The following is a 19,972-nucleotide window of genomic DNA, read 5'->3' as shown; positions in this document are numbered from 1 at the left end:
TAATTTGACGCAGCAATTTAAAAGAATAAGACAGAAAATTGATGTTATATTGGATTATTTTATTAACGAAATTAAATATAGTTTCTCCCCTGCTAAAAAGATAAAGCAAACTTACACGCATTGAATCCCTGAGTTTTTTGGGAATTGAACAAGTACTTTACACCCCTCCTGGCAGTAACCTGATTGAGAGTTTATTATGTGTCTCAGGGAGAGAGTTAAAAAGATGTGTGATACATAACAAACTAACAGTTCATTCTAAATGAGAAATAATGCCAATAATAAAGTTAATTATGTGAGTGACGTTATAAAATCCTATTTATTGAAACAAACCAAATACGAGTCGTGGCTATTAAATAACGAGACTGATGCTGCTACAGAAGAACTATGCATGGGCCAAATCCTAACGCCTGACAGCTGTGCAGCGTAAAGCCTTCTCCTTCGATTGCAGCGTACTCACGTGATTGTAGAGAAATCTGTCTGACCGGAACCGTAGTTTGTGTAAGAGGTGTTAGTTTCGTTTTGCCGAAAACATGATACTACACATGTAGTAGAGCAACGAATTGTCGTGTAATTGCACATGAAACTTGGTAAAACCGCTACTGAAACTTATCTTTTATTAAAAGAAGTTTGTGGCGATGAATGTTTATCATGTGCGCGAGTTTTTGAGTGGTTCAAGCGTTTCCAAGATGGCCGAAAAGACGTCGGAGATGATGACCGCCCGGGTCGCCCTTCCACGTTCAAAACGGATGAAAAATATCGATTATAATTAATCAACATTACTACCGTGAGGTGTTTGCTCAACTCCGTGAAAGAGTTAGGAAAAAACGCCCCGATTTGTGGAAGAACAAGTCATGGGTTCTCCATCAAGACAACGCGCCGGCTCACACTGCATTGTCTGTCAAGACGTTTCTAGCCAAGTACAATTCGGTTGTATTCGGTCTTTCATCAACTGAGTATGTGAATTTCAACATTCACCAAGTAAATCTTGATATTCTCCAAAATCGGTCTTTCACGGTAACATATACACGAAAATTGCAATGGCACTTGGTGAGAACTGGTGTTCGGTTAATAATATTTGTAGATCCATAAATTTTATAGTTCTTAATGTAACCAACATTTCTTATTTGAAGAAAACTATCTGGTAGCAGTATGACTTTACGAATTTTTTCATCAATATTTGGTATTGCATGAAAAATTATTAGGTAAATTTCGTTTTTCGGTATTAAAAGTTATCTGTGACGTCAAGCTTCTTTGAAGGTGGTTTTCTGGTGGTAGATGACGATGTTTGTAAGCACTAAAGATTTAGTGGAAATAGTTAGTTTAAGCGATATTTATCATTTGTATCTGAAAAAATTACCATGGTAGCAAAAAAAATGGTTATGTGAGATTTTTAATGCTGTTTGGAATGGTTAAATGCATATCAATGAGAGAAGGTTCATTGCCAGTGAAAAATCAACAACAACAAAAACGCAAGTTTATTCAGACAGCAAAAAATGGAAAATCACAAGTTATTGCCCTTTTAAATGGAATACTTCTGTCTGTGTTACAGCTGGCGTTGCTGTTTTTATCCAGAAAATTTACCAGCCTTGATCAAAAGTTTTTCTCTTTATACATTTTTATCGACGATACCATTGGCGTTGCTTCTCTCTGCATTTTATGATTTTCTTCTATACACGCCAAACTGTGTGTCATTTTTTTAAATTTATTTTTATTTTAATTATTTGTGATTTAGGTAAACAGATTACTTTTAGAATTCTATCCCAGTTAGGATCGTTGGGATTCTACATTTGTAGAATAGCTGAAATTGTTTCCTTGTTTAACTATTTGAATTAGTTGATACATACGTACTGTTTGGGAGTCTTAAACTCATTTCTCACTTACAAAAAACATAACAAGTCCTGTTTTTGAACTACATATGTACCATGAATCAAAGAACTTTAAATATTATAAACAAGCGAAGTATTTACTGGCAGTCCTCTTCTTTGCTTTTCTTTCTAAATTATTTACACATATTTCTCTTAAATTTATAATTTATTTTCTTCATAAGTAAGTAATTTAAACAATGTCGGCTTCAGTTTTTAATTAAGTTACAAAAAAGAAGTTAGAGTTGTTAATTTTTCATATCATAGAGCATCTAATAAGAATCTCAAGAATCTAATTTTTGAATAAATTGTAAATTGCACTACCTAAGTTCCAGATTATGCACACTAAAAATTACAATTTAAATCGAATTATTATGAACAAATTTTTTTTACTTAAGTGCATATCTTATGCACTTCAAGATTTGGAATCGAATGATGAAGAATGGTCAGGCAGTTTTTGGGATTAGAATGAGAGTGGTCGTGCACAATAAAATGTGCTTTGATTGTCCCTTACAGCAATATAGCTATAATAAATAGCTATTATCTAGTATATTCTCTATTCTGACAATTGCATGATGACTCAGTATCATTGATACTTTATTCGTATGAATTATCTGCATTAGCAAACACATATTTATTAGTTTTGTTTAATTTTATATTACGAAATAATTTGGAAAAAGTTATATCATTGGTGCCTGTTACGATCTGGAACATTTTCTGACCACCTCCACTTCGACAGCAAGTTTTTATTCTCTTCTGCTGATCGGGTTACTTTTAATTTCAGGTTCTTCAAAGGGGTTTTCCTGTTTTACTTCTTTCTAATCCTATTTCCTTAGGACAGTGCTTCCCAACCTTTTTCTGGTCATGACACATTAGTCAGATACCAAACAGTAAACGGCACACTGGAACTGAAATGCTCCTATTTCATTTTAAAATGACGTATTATGCTCAACTAGTGCTATAATAACAACACTATTACAATCCTACAAAAATACAAGTTTTCGTGGCAGGCTGTAACATTAATAACAAACCCAATCATTCACCCGTCTATACCGTTTTCTGTCAATACAATTAACTACATGTATACAGTAGCAATGAATGGACCGTGAAAGTGTTTCAATTTGAGCGTTAACGTCATTGACACTCGTAAGTCGTTTTCAAGTGCCTGTAAACACCCTCTCTATGTTTTGTTCTGATTAGTGTCATTGCTGAGAATGCCTTCTCACACAGGTAAGTAGTGCCGAAAGGAAGCAGTATTCCGACTGCCTTACTACCTATCAATGTGTATTCTTTTTCAACCATAATCCAAAACTCTACTAAATTCATTTCCAGAAACTTCAATCGCAGTGTACTGTCAGCTGTAACGTCATTAAGCGGTTCCTTTTCCATTAATTGCAGGCCAGACATATCAACTTGGGTATGAAATGGGTTTCTGATCCATTTATAATTAATTTTAATGCAACGCCTTAGCCTTAGGTATTCATTAACCTATTTAAGAAATCAAAATCTTGTTTTTATATACCTAAATGTTTATCTATAAAATTATAAAAGAATATTCCAAAGGACTTTTTTAACTAACAAATAAGGAGTGGATTGCTTTTCTCAAGTAATATCTGTTCTGTCTCGTACCTCTGAAGGATGAAGGAATTATGAACGTCACTTTCCCAAACTGTTAGTGATTTTATGTAATTGAAATAGGTGAAAGAAATAAAAGTAATAGGTCCATGAGAAAAAGTTTCTTCGGTCACCTAGAAACCTGATCGACTATATTATTTTTATTTTTATTTCCTTTTATTTATGGCAGAGAGGAAATTTAATAAATTAATGTCAGAAGACCCTCTTGAGTTAAATTATTCAATTATTACTGTTGAACGAAGAACTGTTAGGTGTAATTGCTATCCCTTTAATAGCGTACCCATTTGGAATTCTTTGACAACAAAGACATTCGGTATTGCTCTCTATATCAGATTTCAATGTGAAAATGGCGCTTGTTAACAAATTAAAAACGGAGTAAATGATTTTATTTTAATATAAATAGGATATTTTTTTAAACTAGAAAAAATTAGTAAAGATTTCTTTACAGCTACTAAGCTTTTATACCTTCTATTTGGCTCAAAATAAGTTCTTTCAACGACCAGAAGCTCAAGATAAACATTTTTATTTTCATGTTTGAGGAAGCAGAGAAGATACTTGATCATTCTCACTCCATTACTCTTCAGAAAATATTATTGGGAGATGATCAGAAAACGCCTCACATTTTACTGAAAAATCAGTTATGAGAGGTGTTGTGAAATGCAGTACAAATTCAGAACGGAACTGCCTTGGGCTCCAACGTATGAAAAAATTGATTCAGGCAAACACCTACTGCTCTTTAAAGGGATTTTCCCTTTCGATATGACGTTTTATTTATAAAATTACAAAAGAATTTTCCAAAGGACCTTTTTAACTAACAAATAAGGAATGGATTGTTTTTCTCAAGTAATATCTGTTCAGTCTCGTACCTCTGAAGGATGAAGGAATTATGAACGTCGTGGTTTGCGCCAAGAATTCTAAAACTATTTTTTTATGACATTAAGTAGATATAAAGTGGGGATCCTGGCACAGGGGCAAATGAGCCAGGCCCCCCAGCCGCCTCTGGTTTACAATATCTTTACCCCTCTCCCTCAACATTGTGCAGGTAGTCCCCCTCTACCCCCACCACCACTCCCAACCCCCAACTCCTCCATCGCAGAGTAGATATAAAGTGGGGATCCTGGCACAGGGGCAAAGGAGCCAGGCCCCCCAGCCGCCTCTGGTTTACAATATCCTTACCCCTCTCCCTCAACATTGTGCAGGTAGTCCCCCTCTACCACCACCACCACTCCCAACCCCAACTCCTCCATCGTTGTAGTAGATATAAAGTGGGGATCCTGGCACAGGGGCAAATGAGCCAGGCCCCCCAGCCGCCTCTGGTTTACAATACCATTACCCCTCTCCCTCAACATTGTGCAGGTAGTCCCCCTCTACCCCACCCCCACTCCCAACCCCCAACTCCTCCATCGTTGTAGTAGATATAAAGTGGGGATCCTGGCACAGGGGCAAATGAGCCAGGCCCCCCAGCCGCCTCTGGTTTACAATATCCTTACCCCTCTCCCTCAACATTGTGCAGGTAGTCCCCCTCTACTCCCACCCCCACTCCCAACCCCCAACTCCTCCATCGTTGTAGTAGATATAAAGTGGGGATCCTGGCACAGGGGCAAATGAGCCAGGCCCCCCAGCCACCTCTGGTTTACAATATCCTTACCCCTCTCCCTCAACATTGTGCAGGTAGTCCCCCTCTACCCCCACCCCCACTCACAACCCCCAACTCCTCCATCGCAGAGTAGATATAAAGTGGGGATCCTGGCACAGGGGCAAATGAGCCAGGCCCCCCAGCCGCCTCTGGTTTACAATATCCTTACCCCTCTCCCTCAACATTGTGCAGGTAGTCCCCCTCTACCCCCACCCCCACTCCCAACCCAAACTCCTCCATCGCAGAGTAGATATAAAGTGGGGATCCTGGCACAGGGGCAAATGAGCCAGGCCCCCCAGCCGCCTCTGGTTTATAATATCCTTACCCCTCTCCCTCAACATTGTGCAGGTAGTCCCCCTCTACCACCAACACCACTCCCAACCACCAACTCCTCCATCGCAGAGTAGATATAAAGTGGGGATCCTGGCACAGGGGCAAATGAGCCAGGCCCCCCAGCCGCCTCTGGTTTACAATATCCTTACCCCTCTCCCTCAACATTGTGCAGGTAGTCCCCTCTACCCCCACCCCCACTCCCAACCACCAACTCCTCCATCGTTGTAGTAGATATAAAGTGGGGATCCTGGCACAGGGGCAAATGAGCCAGGCCCCCCAGCCACCTCTGGTTTACAATATCCTTACCCCTCTCCCTCAACATTGTGCAGGTAGTCCCCCTCTACCCCTCACCCCCTCTTCCAGACAGGGCAAATGAGCTAGTGAGAAATAAAAATTATTTTTATCTGTCGTATTCGATCCGACGACTCTGTGCACCAAAAGCCGACGCTTTACCATCCTTGACCATAGTGGTAGTCTTGTGTATGGTTATGAAAGATGTGAATCTTATGTTTCGCGGTCGGCGGCGGTTCTCTGTGGGGGATTCCAGTTTTGTGCCCGGGGATCCGGTTTTGTAAATGTCAAGGTTACGTAGGCGACAGTTGCTGTTGGCAGGGTTATTCCAGCAGTTATAATTTATAGTTTTGTTTACTTCAAAGTCTTAATTCCTTTACCGGCGAGTATAATAAACAGGATATATTTGGTTAAGATGATAAATATTGGAAGAACTTCAGGTAAATACGACAATTGGAGGAGAGGGGGTCGTTGAAACTGCTTCGTGGATAGCATAGTAATCTAAAATCTTACCTATATGAGATCCGGTTTTGTAAATGTCAATGTTACGTAGGCGACAGTGCTATTGCAGGTGTGCGCGCTGCTGGAACATGTTCGTGCACCGGTGGTGTTGAGATCCGGTTTTTAAATGTTAAGGTTACGTAGGCGACAGTGGCTGTTGGAAGGGTTTTTCCCACCAGTTATAATTTATAGTTTTGTTTACTCCAAACTCTTAATTCCTTTACCGGCGAGAATAATAAACAGGATATATTTATTTTATCTTAAAGAAACATATTTATTATAGTATGGTAGAAACTCTTAGCAATAAATTTGAATCTTACGGCCGTCATGTGGCGATTAGAATTTAAATTGGAAATCGTTGTTACACAGTTTTTTTTTTTTTAAGTGGTTTGCACATCCAACTCTAGAAATGTTGCTCTGGTTGGTTTTTTACTTTTATTCCAAGTCTTAGAGAGGGGGTTCTCCGGTGTGTATAAATAGGCCGGGTTTAGATGGAAGACATTGCACAACACCTGACCACCATACCGGACCATAATGTAAGTAGAAATAATTTTCTTGTTTTTTTTGTTTTTATTGGTTTAATTGTTCAGACATGTATAAAGTTCAATAGTATTTTTTTTTGTGGCTAGGGATCTTTGTCAAGCACTCAATTCTGCGAGCACTAAAGGTGCAGTCTACATAAAACCAGCAGATTTAATAACAGGAAGAAAGTATAGAATAAAGGAGATAGGAGTGCTGGACACCAGGTACGGGAAGTCATTGAGAGTGACTATAGCATACGACCAAGGGATCGCACATCTCTTCCTACCCAAGAGGATTCTTCAGGCAATCGATGAACAGCTAATTAACAGTTATAAAGGTAATCTTAACCTCATTTTCTGGGCGAAAAAGGAGGGTCCCAATTATACAAATTTGTAACTGTGGCTGATAAAGAAACGCAGGCGGGTTTGGAAGAAGAGGAAGAGGAAGAAGAAGAATAATTAGAACGTAATAAGACATGTCTATTGTGGGTGCGTCAAGACACAGAATAGATGTCAAATATAGACGCGTTTAGGAGTGACTCTTTAAGACATGTTTTATAATATACGCGTTTTAGGTGAAGGGTTTTTTTCTATTTTATTCTTGTAAAAATATATATTTTATTCTAGGCACGATTAGGTGAAGGGTTTTTTTTATTCTTATTTACTATTATAAAACAATTATGAATTCAGAGAAATTATTAGAAGTAGATAATTATGTATGTGTTAGGTATAGTGTGTACATAACTAAAAAAGACGGAAACATATGTGAAGATTGCGCAGAATCGTATGATGTTTGTGACCTCTTAGACCTCAAAAGTACTCACATTTTACGTAAACGTTCGAAAAAAAGGGAAAATATAAAATGCTCCTTATGTAAGTCCTTGTTGGCGACAATTCAGTCTGTCCAGTCATGTGCTTTTTGTGATAAGCAATTAGACAAAATGATTTTTGACCGTGCCTCTAAAGAAGGGTGGGTTATTGTTTGTAAACAATAAAATAAAGTCAAAATTAGACAAAATGATTCTTGACCGTGCCTTTAAAGAAAGGTGGACTCTTGTTTTTAAACAATAAAATAAAGTCAAAAAAGTTTTGACCGTCAGTCCTTGGTAAAACATGGAACTTGCAGCAGCAGCAGCAGCTCAATGTGAAGTATGTAAAAAGTCTTTTAGTAGTGGGAAAAATTTAACACGGCATAGACTAACTTGTTCAAAATCCTATACTTGTAAATATTGCAGGAAAAAATTTCTCAGCTATGCAAATGGTATAAGACATGAAACAACTTGTTCTGAGGAACCTAAGAAGAAGAAGTTCCACCTATGGGAACCGAAAAAAGATGAATTATATTCTGATCAACGGGAAGAGATTGAGTATGAAACGGCGTTTAAACATAGATTGAAATCTTGGTTCTTTAGCTGCGTTACGTGTCAAGATCTGCATGAATTTCTCTCAAACATTAGAGGTAAAATTATAGACAAAATTAAAAAACTACTTGAAAGTTATACTGCAATTAAAGTTAACATCATGGTGGAGTGTGTTTTCGTAAATACTCTCGATGAGGAAACTGATAGATCGTTTAGGACGAAAAACAAGCCAGTGTTTCAAGCTACAGATGTAGCAGAGTTTATCGATGAGGAATTTGCCTCAATCATTGTGGAAAAGGAGGAAGCTCAAATGAAGAAAAGCGGATGGTCATTGAAAAAGGTTAATGGCCTGCGGCTACGAATTAACAAGTATTCACCGCTCTCCTTCAAGGGCAGTTCCTACATAGCATTACCGGAAGTGATTGAGAGGAAAAAGGCTTGCATCAATGTTAAAAATAATGACTTTGAGTGTTTTAGATATTCCATACTGGCAAAACTTGTGGGCAAGAATGCTGCACGCATGAGTAAATACAAAAATCTAGTGCATGGCTATAATTTTGATTGCATAACATTTCCAACTCCGCTCTCTAGCATACCGATATTTGAAAAAATGAATAATATCTCCATAAATGTATTCGGTCTTGAAGAGAATAATAGTTTATTCCCTTTAAAGGTTGTGAAAGAGGAACTGGCTGATCATAGGGATTAACTTTTGCTTAGCGACGATGAAGGTAGAACTCATTATGTGTATGTGAAGAATTTTGACAAATTGATACGTTTGCAGAAAACTAGACGGAAATGTGGGATAAAAGTGTGTAAACGGTGTTTCACACATTATCAGACTCTAAATGGAGAGTCGGCTGAGGAAAAACTAAATGAACATTCCAGATTCTGCACTGAACACCAGGTTGCAAGAATAGAGATGCCTGTGAAAAAGCCCTACCTTCAATTTGAACATGTGGAGCGAGTGCTGCGGGTGCCGTACGTCATTTATGCAGATTTTGAGGCAATATTACAACCTGTGATTGGGTGTGATCCTAATCCTCAAGATACGTATACAAACATTTCTAGTAAACATATTCCTATGAGTTTTTGTATTTATGTGAAGGAATCTGCGCAAGTGTGTGACGTACCCTCATCATTACCCAAAAAACCATACATCTATAGAGGTGGAAATGCAGCAGCACATTTTGTTGAATGTTTAAAGAGAATAGCTGAAGAGATATTAAGATTGTATTCACTTCCAAATACTGCCATGGATATAAGTGAAGAAGAGGAATTGTCTTTTCAAAGCGCACACACCTGTCACCTATGCAATCAGCAAATAGAGGAAGGGCAAACAAAGGTGAGGGATCATTGTCATGTAACTTGTAAATATAGAGGTGCTGCGCATGATTATTGCAATTTAAGGATTCAAAATCCCACTTTTATACCCGTCCTGCTGCATAATTTAAGCGGTTATGATAGTCACTTTATAGTTAAAGAGTTGGGCTTTGACGAGGAGACTATTGACTTGATACCAAGTAGATACCAACGGTGGTAGAATAAAACTGCGATTTTTGGACACTTTCCGCTTCATGCCATCCAGTCTAGATTCTCTAGTGAGAAATCTCTCAGAGTTGGAAGAAGTGAATAGATTTTTCCCCTCAAAACATGCAGATTTACTGACTAGAAAAGGTATATTTCCCTATGAATACATAACCGATTGGAACAAACTTGAAGAGACCTCACTTCCGCCTAAAGAAAGTTTCTATAGCAGGCTTAATCAAAGTGGCATTAGCCAAGAGGATTATGAACATGCAGTTAACGTGTGGAATACATTCCAGTTTAAAACTTTGGGACAATATGCAGATCATTACCTTCTCCTAGACACTCTTCAATTATGTTCTGTGTTTGAAAATTTTCGCACAATTACGTTGAAAGATCACAAACTGGACCCATGTCATTACTATACAGCTCCTGGATTAACATTTGATGCAATGCTAAAATTTACAAACGTTCGTCTACAACTGTTGACCGACTACGATATGATACTGCTACTTGAGAGAGGGATCAGAGGTGGTATCTGTCAGGTATCACATAGGTACGCTCGCGCCAACAACCATTACATGACTGATTATGATGCGAATAAGGAGAGTACATTTATATCTTACCAAGACTGTACGAATTTGTATGGAAAAGCTATGACAATGTCTCTACCTTACGGAGGATTTCAATGGGCGCCCCCAGAGACTTTCTCCTTAGAGTCTACAAAAGATGATGATGATGTTGGATATATCCTAGACGTTGATCTGGAATATCCAAGCCAACTACACAAGTTACACAACGATCTACCCTTTCTACCAGAAACTATTACAATTAATAAACACAAGAAGCTAGTTCCACATTTAGGTACGCGTAGTAATTATGTTGTTGATTACGTTACTCTACGACAAGCGTTAGGGCATGGTTTGAAATTGGTGAAAATTAATCGTGTACTAAAGTTTAATCAATCTAAATGGTTAAGTCCGTATGTGGAATTTAATGCCGAGCTTAGAAAGGTGGCTAGAAATGATTTTGAAAAAGACTTTTTCAAATTGATGAATAATGCAATTTTTGGTAAAACAATGGAGAACATACGTAAACGGGTGAACATTCAATTGGTGTCTAGTGCGAGGAAAATTGAACGTTTAGTAGCTAGACCGGATTTCATATAGGTAAGAAATCACCTTGCTATGCTATTCAGCGAAGCGATTTCAGCGACCCCCACTCCTTGCGACCCCCCACTCCTTTACCAACTGGACAGCTGTACTGCACAAATGTAGCAATGATAATATATAAGCTAATCCGATCTTCATGATCGCTCAGTGTATTCGTTTCCGCGAAACAGACAACATGAACTCTCCAGTGCACAATGTTCCACAACTTGTAGGTAATAAAATTAAACCAACGAACGAGCGGTTTGGTTTGTGGCTAATGGTAGAAAATCTTCGAGATAACAACCTGATTAGTGATATAGGAAATATTAATTACACAACAGGAGAGGATCTAATGGCGCAAGACGGTCCAAACCTTGTCCCTATTACCGAACCGTTTTGTGACAACATTATGCTTGTAAAAGTATGCGGGCTAGATGATTGCGAAGAAAAAGAAAACCGTCGTTTTATTATTAAAAAAGAAATGTGCGGCTCATTTAACCTTTACTTGAGAGGTAAATTTTCTAAGTTTGTATCCGCTAAGCATGGAGTCAAGGCTAAGTTGCCTTATTTGCTACATAACGGTTCTACAATGTCGGAAAAATTTTTACAAATAATTGGAAAAGACTTGGAAGAAATTAAGAAAAAATACAAGGATCCAGTTGGTGTACCATACAAAGTTGAGTTGGCGGACGTCCCTATCGAAACTATATTGTTAGAGTTGCCGCAGTTACTGGAGCTATTAAGAAAAGAGCATTTTTATCTTCTGGATTTGGATATTACTCAAGATTTTGCAGGTATTTTTAATAAGAGGGACATGAGCAACTTTCTTAAGGCAAAGTATAATTTCTGCTACCAAGGGGAGTACAAAACAGGCTGCAACGTAATTGTAGATAACGATAAAACAGTCGGCATAGATTGTTTGACATGGGTCAACACGAACGCAAGGATTAAAATATATAATAAGTTTATATGTCAAATAACTTCTCCAGGCGTCAACAAGCAGCTTGGCAACCACATTGTAAATTTTATTAAGTGTCCTGACAAACGGTTACGTGAGACGTTTGCTTCTGACTTGGCTAGAACACATGGAATCACCAGATTGGAGGCCACCATTTATAATTACAACATAGAAAACTATAATTGTACCCAACAAAATCTTAACCCTATTAATGATTGCAAACAGCTACTAGACTCTAGTAAAAAGTATTTCTACGATGCTCCAATATATTCCGTGTCTATATCTAAAATGTGGACGAAGTTGACAGACACCCTACAGAATAGCTTTTGCTTGGTGTTTAACAACCTGTTGCAATATGTTTATTGGGGAAATGGGTATACTAAAAAGTTGACTGGATTGCTAATAAGCCTACCCGATAATGCAAAGTCTCGCAGCAAAATAATTTCTTATGTCATGTCTGCATTCAGTTTTAATTGTTTGCCGCTAAACTATGTGGAAGTTGTGGAGGATAAAGAAGATAATAACAACGTTAGGTTTACGCAAAAATGCTATCTTAAGTGTGGTGAGACCTTTTTCTCACAATCCCACACCGTTTTTTCTACCATCGACAAAGAGATAAACCTGGAAGACCATGGTCTTATACACACTAAAAATTTGATCCCTCAAATTCTACGAAAAAGGACAAACACTAGTAATAGATTAATTCCATACAAATTAAACGAAATAGACCCGTTATGTAGTATTAATGTTTTATCGGCTAAAAAACGTAAAATGGAAGTAGAAGAAAATGATTTAAAACGGAGAAAACTGGAGTTTCTTGCCAACACTGAAGCGTTTAAAAACAATCACCAACATTTGATGGAATTTGAGAAAGAAGTTACAAGGTTGAGTGATTTGTTAATACCATATTTTGAATCACATTGGAAAAATCTAGATACCAGCGGAGCTTATAAAGTTAAAGCGTTTACAGTGAATAATAAAGGCAAATTTCCTTATGTAGGGGTTTTAGCAGAGAAAGATGATTCAAAAAGTGTTTATTACATTAAAGGATTCCACAAAAATGTATTTATTTCTGCAAACAACGCCAGAGAAGATCTTAAGAAAAATGGGTTTATCAAAATCCCTTACGATGACGATATGGACCTGTTTTGTTTGCCACGACAAGAACCATTTTGTCTAATTGAGATGAATGGAATGACCACTTATAAGGGCCACAGTTTTCCAAAAATAGAAAAATTAGAATTTCTCCCTGGAGTTTGGAAAAACTTGGAGGATACTCCCTTTACACAGCAAGAAGCCGTACAATTTAACGAAATCTCAATGTTGGAAATAAAGGGAAAAGTGAAGGTTGGTCAATGTTGTAGATTGGAGCAGTTAAAAGAAGGAGTAGAACTAGTTATTGTGGCAATCAAGGAGATCGTACATCGGGGAAAAATGCGCTACATCTTACAATTCGAAAATGTGGAATCATTATATGTTTCGAACTATTGGTTAGAGAAAGAACTAGACGATTCGGATGTGGATTTAGATTATAAAATAAAGATTAAGTTGGACGTTCTTAAGTATACACCTGTTAGACATAAGGAAAGGGTTGTATTTTGTGTGTAAAAATTTACTATTGTACAAAATTAATTAAGTGTCATACAATATTATGTAGTTTTATTATAATTTACCCACGCCTAACATTGTAGAGATGAAACAGAAAAGCAGGTTTTAAGGTAGGTACATATGTAAGTCGTTGGTAGATAGTACTACAAACTGTAGATATTACCCTTTGCATAATGTTGTGCAATACTGCTGTCCAGTTGGTAAAGGAGTGGGAGTCGCTGAAATCGCTTCGCTGAATAGCATAGCAAGGTGATTTCTTACCTATATGATTGATTGTTCACGTCAATCTGAAGCTATTCGCTCATCCTCTGTTGATATAAGAATTGAGATGGAATGTAGTGAGGCCTTCAAGGCCAACACCACAGCATACGCATTAATTTTGCACGACACATTGGTGGAATACTCCCCTCTACAAGGACTAGTCAGACGTATCTAAAACCAGTTTTTTTTTTTTTTTTTTTGTGGGGTATTGCTGGATATATAATGCGGCTGCTTCCAGAGAGAGTCAGTCAGTCAGTTCATCAGTTACAGCAATGAACGGTGTTGTGATAGATTTTCAAGCTTTTCTTTTCAAGAAAAAGTTTATAGTTAAGGAGGTCACCCTTATCGATCTCCTTAATTACACAGTTATTGCGCATTGGCTACTCAAACCGCCAGAGGAGAAGTTGGAAGAGGGCAGAAGCTACCCAAACAAATGGCTGGAGAGCAATCTCCATGCCATAGAATGGATCAAAGGGGACGTGAGATATGAAGAATTTACTACATTACTCCAACAAGTTAGCCAAGATTTCAGAGCAATATTCGCAAAAGGCTACGACAAGTGTAAACACTTGGGGAATATCCTGGGACGAGATGTTCTAGACTTGGGCGAATTTGGATGTCCGTCCTTACAGAAACTGCCAGGGGCTACATTGTTTGAAATATGCGAGGATACTCATTCCTATAGAACGCAGTATTGCTCGCTAAAGCAAGCAAAACAGTTGGCTTTTTGGATAAATGCAAATCTGGACAAGGTGAACTTGGAGCAAATGGATGCAAGAATTAAAACCTTCAGCAATTATGATGGTGAACTGGATGGAAATCTACTCGCCATCCACGGATATTATCACTATAGGAAAACAGTTACATGCTTCTTTTGTGGCAGTGAAGTCAACATCAAGAGGGGGAGAAGGAGGATGTGCCTCTGCTGCAGCCATTCGCAAGACTGCGAGTGGAAGAAGACCTGTTTATATATTTTTCTTTTTTTTATGTAAATATTTTTTTAATATGTAAATATGTTTTTAAAAAATAAAAAAAATGATTATTTGAAAACTTGTCTTTTTTTTTTTTTTGAGGAGAAAGAAAAACACACTTTTTTTTTTTTAATATTTTATTTTACAAATAATTATGGTGATTATTACATAGATGCCTTATAACCTATGGCTAATGTTTGAACATTGTCTGCAAGGATCTCTCGTTTATCATCAAATGGTGATAAAGATACCTTGTTTATTTCACTAGTATGCACTACATGTTTCATTGACTGTATTACACTCATCAAAGTTTTATGTTCATTTTTAGAGAACAAACAGTCTACATAATCTTGGAAACATATGGTCTTTTGCACAGAACTACTTTTAATTCCTTTCACTTTTTTAATATTTTTTCCCCCCTCTACATCGATGGAATACATTTTGGCTCTAAGCCCTACAAAACCTCTAATTATCTTACCCGCCACTTCATCTTTAAATGTCCCCATAACTTTTCTATTTTTGATGGAATAACAGGGATGGTTGGCGGGATAATCAGATGTGTCCATATAATCTAATAAACTTGACATATCTTTATAAAAATCCTGGGTTTTTAAAAAGTATGTAAAAGAGTCGGTATCGACATAGCAGAGTTTTAATTTCTCTACACCGTATTTAGGTAACATTATGTTATAGTGATAATTATACATTACAGTTTTTGATAGGTCTAAAATGCTCATTCCCACATAAATTGGTTTGTTGAATACAATAGACTTTTTAGCCATGTGAATTGCGGCCAAGTTCTCACCAATTATTGTACGATCAATGAAATCCGGTCTAGCTACTAAACGTTCAATTTTCCTCGCACTAGACACCAATTGAATGTTCACCCGTTTACGTATGTTCTCCATTGTTTTACCAAAAATTGCATTATTCATCAATTTGAAAAAGTCTTTTTCAAAATCATTTCTAGCCACCTTTCTAAGCTCGGCATTAAATTCCACATACGGACTTAACCATTTAGATTGATTAAACTTTAGTACACGATTAATTTTCACCAATTTCAAACCATGCCCTAACGCTTGTCGTAGAGTAACGTAATCAACAACATAATTACTACGCGTACCTAAATGTGGAACTAGCTTCTTGTGTTTATTAATTGTAATAGTTTCTGGTAGAAAGGGTAGATCGTTGTGTAACTTGTGTAGTTGGCTTGGATATTCCAGATCAACGTCTAGGATATATCCAACATCATCATCATCTTTTGTAGACTCTAAGGAGAAAGTCTCTGGGGGCGCCCATTGAAATCCTCCGTAAGGTAGAGACATTGTCATAGCTTTTCCATACAAATTCGTACAGTCTTGGTAAGATATAAATGTACTCTCCTTATTCGCATCATAATCAGTCATGTAATGGTTGTTGGCGCGAGCGTACCTATGTGATACCTGACAGATACCACCTCTGATCCCTCTCTCAAGTAGCAGTATCATATCGTAGTCGGTCAACAGTTGTAGACGAACGTTTGTAAATTTTAGCATTGCATCAAATGTTAATCCAGGAGCTGTATAGTAATGACATGGGTCCAGTTTGTGATCTTTCAACGTAATTGTGCGAAAATTTTCAAACACAGAACATAATTGAAGAGTGTCTAGGAGAAGGTAATGATCTGCATATTGTCCCAAAGTTTTAAACTGGAATGTATTCCACACGTTAACTGCATGTTCATAATCCTCTTGGCTAATGCCACTTTGATTAAGCCTGCTATAGAAACTTTCTTTAGGCGGAAGTGAGGTCTCTTCAAGTTTGTTCCAATCGGTTATGTATTCATAGGGAAATATACCTTTTCTAGTCAGTAAATCTGCATGTTTTGAGGGGAAAAATCTATTCACTTCTTCCAACTCTGAGAGATTTCTCACTAGAGAATCTAGACTGGATGGCATGAAGCGGAAAGTGTCCAAAAATCGCAGTTTTATTCTACCACCGTTGGTATCTACTTGGTATCAAGTCAATAGTCTCCTCGTCAAAGCCCAACTCTTTAACTATAAAGTGACTATCATAACCGCTTAAATTATGCAGCAGGACGGGTATAAAAGTGGGATTTTGAATCCTTAAATTGCAATAATCATGCGCAGCACCTCTATATTTACAAGTTACATGACAATGATCCCTCACCTTTGTTTGCCCTTCCTCTATTTGCTGATTGCATAGGTGACAGGTGTGTGCGCTTTGAAAAGACAATTCCTCTTCTTCACTTATATCCATGGCAGTATTTGGAAGTGAATACAATCTTAATATCTCTTCAGCTATTCTCTTTAAACATTCAACAAAATGTGCTGCTGCATTTCCACCTCTATAGATGTATGGTTTTTTGGGTAATGATGAGGGTACGTCACACACTTGCGCAGATTCCTTCACATAAATACAAAAACTCATAGGAATATGTTTACTAGAAATGTTTGTATACGTATCTTGAGGATTAGGATCACACCCAATCACAGGTTGTAATATTGCCTCAAAATCTGCATAAATGACGTACGGCACCCGCAGCACTCGCTCCACATGTTCAAATTGAAGGTAGGGCTTTTTCACAGGCATCTCTATTCTTGCAACCTGGTGTTCAGTGCAGAATCTGGAATGTTCATTTAGTTTTTCCTCAGCCGACTCTCCATTTAGAGTCTGATAATGTGTGAAACACCGTTTACACACTTTTATCCCACATTTCCGTCTAGTTTTCTGCAAACGTATCAATTTGTCAAAATTCTTCACATACACATAATGAGTTCTACCTTCATCGTCGCTAAGCAAAAGTTAATCCCTATGATCAGCCAGTTCCTCTTTCACAACCTTTAAAGGGAATAAACTATTATTCTCTTCAAGACCGAATACATTTATGGAGATATTATTCATTTTTTCAAATATCGGTATGCTAGAGAGCGGAGTTGGAAATGTTATGCAATCAAAATTATAGCCATGCACTAGATTTTTGTATTTACTCATGCGTGCAGCATTCTTGCCCACAAGTTTTGCCAGTATGGAATATCTAAAACACTCAAAGTCATTATTTTTAACATTGATGCAAGCCTTTTTCCTCTCAATCACTTCCGGTAATGCTATGTAGGAACTGCCCTTGAAGGAGAGCGGTGAATACTTGTTAATTCGTAGCCGCAGGCCATTAACCTTTTTCAATGACCATCCGCTTTTCTTCATTTGAGCTTCCTCCTTTTCCACAATGATTGAGGCAAATTCCTCATCGATAAACTCTGCTACATCTGTAGCTTGAAACACTGGCTTGTTTTTCGTCCTAAACGATCTATCAGTTTCCTCATCGAGAGTATTTACGAAAACACACTCCACCATGATGTTAACTTTAATTGCAGTATAACTTTCAAGTAGTTTTTTAATTTTGTCTATAATTTTACCTCTAATGTTTGAGAGAAATTCATGCAGATCTTGACACGTAACGCAGCTAAAGAACCAAGATTTCAATCTATGTTTAAACGCCGTTTCATACTCAATCTCTTCCCGTTGATCAGAATATAATTCATCTTTTTTCGGTTCCCATAGGTGGAACTTCTTCTTCTTAGGTTCCTCAGAACAAGTTGTTTCATGTCTTATACCATTTGCATAGCTGAGAAATTTTTTCCTGCAATATTTACAAGTATAGGATTTTGAACAAGTTAGTCTATGCCGTGTTAAATTTTTCCCACTACTAAAAGACTTTTTACATACTTCACATTGAGCTGCTGCTGCTGCTGCAAGTTCCATGTTTTACCAAGGACTGACGGTCAAAACTTTTTTGACTTTATTTTATTGTTTAAAAACAAGAGTCCACCTTTCTTTAAAGGCACGGTCAAGAATCATTTTGTCTAATTTTGACTTTATTTTATTGTTTACAAACAATAACCCACCCTTCTTTAGAGGCACGGTCAAAAATCATTTTGTCTAATTGCTTATCACAAAAAGCACATGACTGGACAGACTGAATTGTCGCCAACAAGGACTTACATAAGGAGCATTTTATATTTTCCCTTTTTTTCGAACGTTTACGTAAAATGTGAGTACTTTTGAGGTCTAAGAGGTCACAAACATCATACGATTCTGCGCAATCTTCACATATGTTTCCGTCTTTTTTAGTTATGTACACACTATACCTAACACATACATAATTATCTACTTCTAATAATTTCTCTGAATTCATAATTGTTTTATAATAGTAAATAAGAATAAAAAAAACCCTTCACCTAATCGTGCCTAGAATAAAATATATATTTTTACAAGAATAAAATAGAAAAAAACCCTTCACCTAAAACGCGTATATTATAAAACATGTCTTAAAGAGTCACTCCTAAACGCGTCTATATTTGACATCTATTCTGTGTCTTGACGCACCCACAATAGACATGTCTTATTACGTTCTAATTATTCTTCTTCTTCCTCTTCCTCTTCTTCCAAACCCGCCTGCGTTTCTTTATCAGCCACAGTTACAAATTTGTATAATTGGGACCCTCCTTTTTCGCCCAGAAAATGAGGTTAAGATTACCTTTATAACTGTTAATTAGCTGTTCATCGATTGCCTGAAGAATCCTCTTGGGTAGGAAGAGATGTGCGATCCCTTGGTCGTATGCTATAGTCACTCTCAATGACTTCCCGTACCTGGTGTCCAGCACTCCTATCTCCTTTATTCTATACTTTCTTCCTGTTATTAAATCTGCTGGTTTTATGTAGACTGCACCTTTAGTGCTCGCAGAATTGAGTGCTTGACAAAGATCCCTAGCCACAAAAAAAAATACTATTGAACTTTATACATGTCTGAACAATTAAACCAATAAAAACAAAAAAAACAAGAAAATTATTTCTACTTACATTATGGTCCGGTATGGTGGTCAGGTGTTGTGCAATGTCTTCCATCTAAACCCGGCCTATTTATACACACCGGAGAACCCCCTCTCTAAGACTTGGAATAAAAGTAAAAAACCAACCAGAGCAACATTTCTAGAGTTGGATGTGCAAACCACTTAAAAAAAAAAAAACTGTGTAACAACGATTTCCAATTTAAATTCTAATCGCCACATGACGGCCGTAAGATTCAAATTTATTGCTAAGAGTTTCTACCATACTATAATAAATATGTTTCTTTAAGATAAAATAAATATATCCTGTTTATTATTCTCGCCGGTAAAGGAATTAAGAGTTTGGAGTAAACAAAACTATAAATTATAACTGGTGGGAAAAACCCTTCCAACAGCCACTGTCGCCTACGTAACCTTAACATTTAAAAACCGGATCTCAACACCACCGGTGCACGAACATGTTCCAGCAGCGCGCACACCTGCAATAGCACTGTCGCCTACGTAACATT

The 19,972-nt window shown here is 37.3% G+C and overlaps 2 protein-coding genes across 3 annotated transcripts in view; both read right to left on the bottom strand.

Annotated features, from left to right (window-relative positions):
- Positions 1-19,972, bottom strand: part of LOC141456347 (thyrotropin-releasing hormone receptor-like) — a 210,911-nt gene that overhangs the window by 151,773 nt on the left and 39,166 nt on the right. The window lies entirely within an intron of this gene.
- LOC141455498 (uncharacterized) lies at positions 14,779-16,209 on the bottom strand. Its single transcript, XM_074130607.1, has one exon. The coding sequence runs from the start codon at positions 16,149-16,151 to the stop codon at positions 14,781-14,783; it is 1,371 nt and encodes a 456-aa protein (XP_073986708.1). The 5' UTR covers positions 16,152-16,209; the 3' UTR covers positions 14,779-14,780.

This window comes from Rhodnius prolixus, unplaced genomic scaffold (genome assembly GCF_049639745.1).
Source record: "Rhodnius prolixus isolate KJV_2025 unplaced genomic scaffold, Rpr scaffold_4, whole genome shotgun sequence".
In the NCBI taxonomy this organism is placed as follows: domain Eukaryota; kingdom Metazoa; phylum Arthropoda; class Insecta; order Hemiptera; family Reduviidae; genus Rhodnius; species Rhodnius prolixus.
This window is presented reverse-complemented; position numbering and strand designations above follow the sequence as displayed.